Source organism: Sprattus sprattus (genome assembly GCF_963457725.1).
Source record: "Sprattus sprattus genome assembly, chromosome: 7".
NCBI lineage: Eukaryota > Metazoa > Chordata > Actinopteri > Clupeiformes > Clupeidae > Sprattus > Sprattus sprattus.
Genome location: NC_137926.1, coordinates 4067120 through 4072119, shown reverse-complemented (window position 1 = coordinate 4072119; position 5000 = coordinate 4067120). Strand labels below are relative to the sequence as shown.

The following is a 5000-nucleotide window of genomic DNA, read 5'->3' as shown; positions in this document are numbered from 1 at the left end:
ATTGAAACAATTCCACATCAGCATCACCCAAGAACTGCTGCAAGGCGCCACCTAGTGGCCAGAGGCTTCCAGAGGCTGCAGAGCGAGACGACAGTCTGGGAGGTCCAGGGCGATAAATTAGACTTTGAAAAAACAGCGGTTTGCTCCAATTTCAATGCATAAACAACATATGCTGGGGAGAGGGAAAGAGAAAAGAGAGAGAGAGGGCGCTTCTGACAGCTGGCCAAGCACCCATTAGCTGGCTACATCAACTGCATTAGAATCACATGTGACACACACACACACACACACACACACACACACACACACACACCCCATGCCAATGTCACAAAAGCCCATTCTCCCCCTGAAATCATGACATCATAGGGTCTGCGACGTGCGGGGGGGAAGAGAGCGGCAGAGGGTAACAAAGAGATTGAGCTAAATGTTTTCAGATGTCTGGTGTTGGCGGTGTACGTGGTGGTAGTGGTTGGTTGGTTGGTTGGGTGTGTGTGTGTGTGTGTGTGTGTGTTCGTGTGCGTGTGTGTGTGTGTGTGTTCGTGTGTGTGTGTGTGTGGGTGTGTGGGTGGGTGGTGGGTGCGTGGGTGCGTGGGTGTCTGTGTGTGTGGCTGTGTGGCTGTGTGGCTGTGTGTGTGGCTGTGTGTGTGTGTGTGTGTGGCTGTGTCTGTGTGTCTGTGTGTGTGTGTGTGTGTGTGTGTGTGTGTGTGTGTGTGTGTGTGTGAGTGTGTGATTCCCAGCCTGGATCACACACAGTGTAGCTTTGGCATTGATGGGAAGTGCACTGAGCCAGGGCCAGCTTTGAACTCCCGCCCCCCCCCCCCTCCCCCCCCTCCCCCTCCAATCGCCCCCACCCCCCCTTTCAGCTTTCTGACATAACTCAAGTAAAAAAGCAAAAACAGACGAAGACAAACGAATAACAGTACGTGTGAGTGTGTGTGTGTGTGTGTGTGTGTGTGTGTGTGTGTGTGTGTGAGAGTGTGGGGGGGGGGGGGCAGATAGCCCAGACCAGAGCATCCAGTAACCTGGCATATGTTAGGCAGCGTGTGTATGTGAGTGAGTGAGTGAGTGTGTGTGTGTGTGTGTGTGTGTGTGTGGCATATGTCAGGCAGTGCAGGTTTCCACCAGTCACGCCACACATACGCACCTCTGCCATAAAAAATAGCAGAAGACAGCTCCGAGGTTAACGCTCCAGCTGTAACGTGTGTGTGTGTGTGTGTGTGTGTGTGTGTGTGTGTGTGTGTGTGTGTGTGTGTGTGTGTGTGTGTGTGTGTGTGAGCAGAAGACAGCTCCGAGGTTAACGTTCCAGCTGTAACGTGACACGCGCGCCTCAGTGGCGGGAAAAGGGGCGGCCATTAAGGGTGATGACACTCATGTTGATCTCGCCGCGTGTTTCTGGGAACAAGACGTAAAAACAACTCGCGTTTCAAACGCAGGAACGACAACATTGCCATGTCTGAGCGTGAGATGACCTCATGGCAGATCGAACATGTATAGTGGCATGTTGGTGCCTGGTAATGTGTGGTCAGAAAAATTGATGAATAAAAATCAATCAATAATCAATCAATAAACAACACTAGGCACCTTTAGTTGACTAGCGGGGGTGGGGGGGCACCACACCTGCCTCGGCAGTTTGTCTCAGGAGGGATTAACCCCAGACAAAACAATACCAAAGACAGCAGGTCCCACTGAATGAAAGCTCTTTTACTGTCGGTTGAAGTCAAAAGTCTTTGCTATTTTACTTTGATTCTTCCGCAGTGAATGAAAGCGAATTCAACTCAGACAATCTTTCCATGCCAAACGGATACGTCTCTGCTAGTTCTGCAGGGCAAGTCTTCAAAATCAGTTCAGAAGTTCTCGACTACCCTCCTCTTCCTCTTCCTCTTCCTCCTCCTCCTCCTCCAGCTAGCTGCGGGCAAGGGAAGACCCCCTTCCTGTCTGCCCCTCCCAGAGAAGCGGACGCCGATGTCTATGGTGTGTGTGCGTGTGTGTGTGTGTGTGTGTGACGCCACGGGCCCACACTGAAGGAGAAGGCTGGGCAGGATGGCTCTGGGTGTGTGTGTGTGTGTGTGTGTGTGTGTGTCAGGATGGCTCTGGGTGCAGGGAGGGAGTGACATTTCAAAACGTTTGTTTGGAGCTTCCCGTTGCGTGTTTATTTACCAAATGTGAGCCGCTTTTACGCAGTTTATTCCACAGCCACGACTCCCGGACGGCAGACTCCTGTTGTTTTTCGGGTGAGAGAGCAATTTGCGAGGCGGATGTTGATGACTTTTATGTTCCGCTGAATATTGAGAGGGGTTTTCTCGACTGTTCGTCAGTCAGACAAGTCACGCATAACAAGCGTGTATCCCCGCCCCCTCTGGGTACTGCGGTCTGTTTGGGTTCAAAATGACCTTTTTCATTTTCACTCGAAGTGTAACTAAACTTTAAATGATCTAGGCCCAGTTTTGGAGGAGTAGTACACACTGACACCAGGGTTTGTCAATCCTACTTCTGTCAGTCTAAGTATACAAATCTTGAGTATCTAAATCAGGTGTTCCCTGATGATTTTTTCTTTTTCTTTCTTTTTTTTCTTTCTAAACTTGCATTGGTTGAATGTTTCCCAGTCTTGTATCCCTCCTCCACTCCCTGAGATGCCCAGACATGCAAGTGACGTCCTAACAAATGTTCTAAAACTGATTGTTCAAATCCTTGATTGTGATTGGCTAAAAGCCGTTGTAAAATCCAGCATAACCTTACAATTTGTCCTCATAACATTCTATGATTACATTCCATATTACTAACAACTCCCCTTACCTGTTCTTAAATCAGCACAAACCATGGCCTCTTGGGGCTTATTGCTTAATTATATGATGGCTCAAGTTCAAGCAAAAAGAAGAACAGATATCTGGGCACTCTTTAATTATAACTTGACCGAAAATAAAACCCAATGCACCGCAATAACGGGAGAGAAACCTTGTGGCTTCAAAATAGGTGGGAAGAACACAACAAACGTCAAGAGGCACCATCTCTCTCTTTCCCCTCTCACCATCCCTCTAACTTCAACTAGCACCACCTAGCTCCAACTAGCTCCACCTAGCTAGGCGCAGCGGTAACAACCGTGCACACACCATAGACATCTGCTGCCGCTCTAGGAGAAATGTCACAATGAGACGGCACAGTGCCGTGCCCACTCGCTCTTGGAACGCTGCAGATATGCAAATGAAAACCAGCCGGAAAGGTCAGGACAAGAGCCGGGGGATGACGGGAGAATCGTCCTTGATACGACAATGGAATGCCACGGTCCAGTCGTCTTGTGATCATTTTTCACATCACATCGTCTAAGCCCGGGTCAACAGCTCCTCCAGCAGGAGCTGGCCATGATGAGTACAAGGAGGGGGGGGGGGGAAACAACGAGACTGACACCCTCCTTAGAGTGTGTGTGTGTCCACACATGACAGAGTAGCGAAGTTTCTCAAGTTTACTTCACGGACAACACTGCCCTTGCCTCAACTTCAACATTGTAATGGAATTGTGGATTTTGTTGATTTTTTTCTCCGTTTGATAAACAGCTGTTCATTCCCTCAAATAACTAAACCAGTCCTCATGTTTATTACTTATTAAACATATGTAGATGATTCTATTCTTTGCAGTCGTTCCAAGTCTAGGATATGTTGTCTATTTTCCAATGCGAGTTCAAAGTTTATTAGCAAATGTGGTTTATTTGAAGGAAAGGAAATAAAAAGTAATTGCCCACAACAAACCACTTTGACCTGACTGCATCCAGGCCTTCCTTATCATTGTTCACAGTTCAGTATGATGTATAGCTGCCACTCACTGTCAATTAAACATGTCATATTTTCACCAACCCCAAATCGTGCTCACTTCCAGAAGTGCTATTGTAAAGAACAAACACAGTTCATGTAGAATCTATATAACAGATAATAACGGAGTTGGGATGGAGTCTCTTAGGGGTGTAGTCTACGTAACTTACGTACGTTACTACGTCTACGTAACTTACGTACGTAACTACGTCTACGTAACTACTTATTTTGATACTTCTGCAACGTATACGTCCGATGCTAACGGAATGGTAGGGGTTAAACTGGGAGGGGAAAAACATAAATAAAAGAACACTTTACCTCCAAGTTCCTTCACATTTAATACAGCGCTCTGAAATGGCACGGCTTTGATGCTAAACCCTGTGGATGAAGAGATTCAAAAGATTACCGGGCAGCAATGTTTCAAATATAGAAATCTCCATCCAATCTATCATCGGCTGGAATGTGAGGCAATCACCTAAAACTTCTCTGGGACAGAAGATAAAATCTGACATGATCTGATGATTGTTGATATTTCAAAAACACTTCTGACACTTCTAAGTGCTGTGAAGATGTTATGGACCGCTGAAGAACTACGGGGCATGTGTGTGTGGGTGTTTGTGTGTGTGTGTGTGTGTGTGTGTGTGTGTGTGTGTGTGTGAGCATGTGTGTGTGTGAGCATGTGAGTGTGTGCGTGCTATGAAGATGTTATGGACCACTGAAGAACTACAGGGGCATGCAGTCTTACTCCACGTCTGCTCAGCACATGTTAATATGGTCTTTTGATATGGCGTCGACAAATCAACCTGTGTTTGTTTGATTCAGGGTGGTTTTTTTTGCGTATTTCCGGACCTGAAGTGGGGATAATGTTATCAGTGGTGTGTGTGTGCGTGCGTGTGTGTGTGCGTGTTTCTGTGTGTATTTCCTGACCTGAAGTGGGGATAATGTTATCAGAGGTGTGTGTGTGTGTGTGTGTGTGTGTGTGTGTGTGTGTGTGTGTGTGTGTGTGTGTGTGTGTGTATATTTCCTGACCTGTAGTGGGAATAATGTTATCAGAGGCTTCGTTGCAGAGTCTGGAGAGGAGACTGGTCTTTCCTGAGCCCGTCAGGCCGATGCACACCACGTCATACTCAGGTCTGGGTGGGGGAGGTCCTTTACAGCACAGCGTCCTGAAACACTGAGGAGGAGAGGAGGAGGAGAGGA

General features: G+C 47.5%; 1 protein-coding gene across 1 annotated transcript in view; it reads right to left on the bottom strand.

The window, feature by feature from the left end:
• arl15b (ADP-ribosylation factor-like 15b) overlaps positions 1–5000 on the bottom strand; it is a 63810-nt gene that overhangs the window by 33749 nt on the left and 25061 nt on the right. The window contains exons 2-3 of the mRNA XM_080841995.1: positions 4830–4974; positions 4119–4178 (exon numbers count right to left, since the gene is read on the bottom strand). Coding sequence (XP_080698121.1) covers positions 4119–4178; positions 4830–4974 — 205 coding nt within the window. The remainder of the gene's footprint in view (positions 1–4118; positions 4179–4829; positions 4975–5000) is intronic.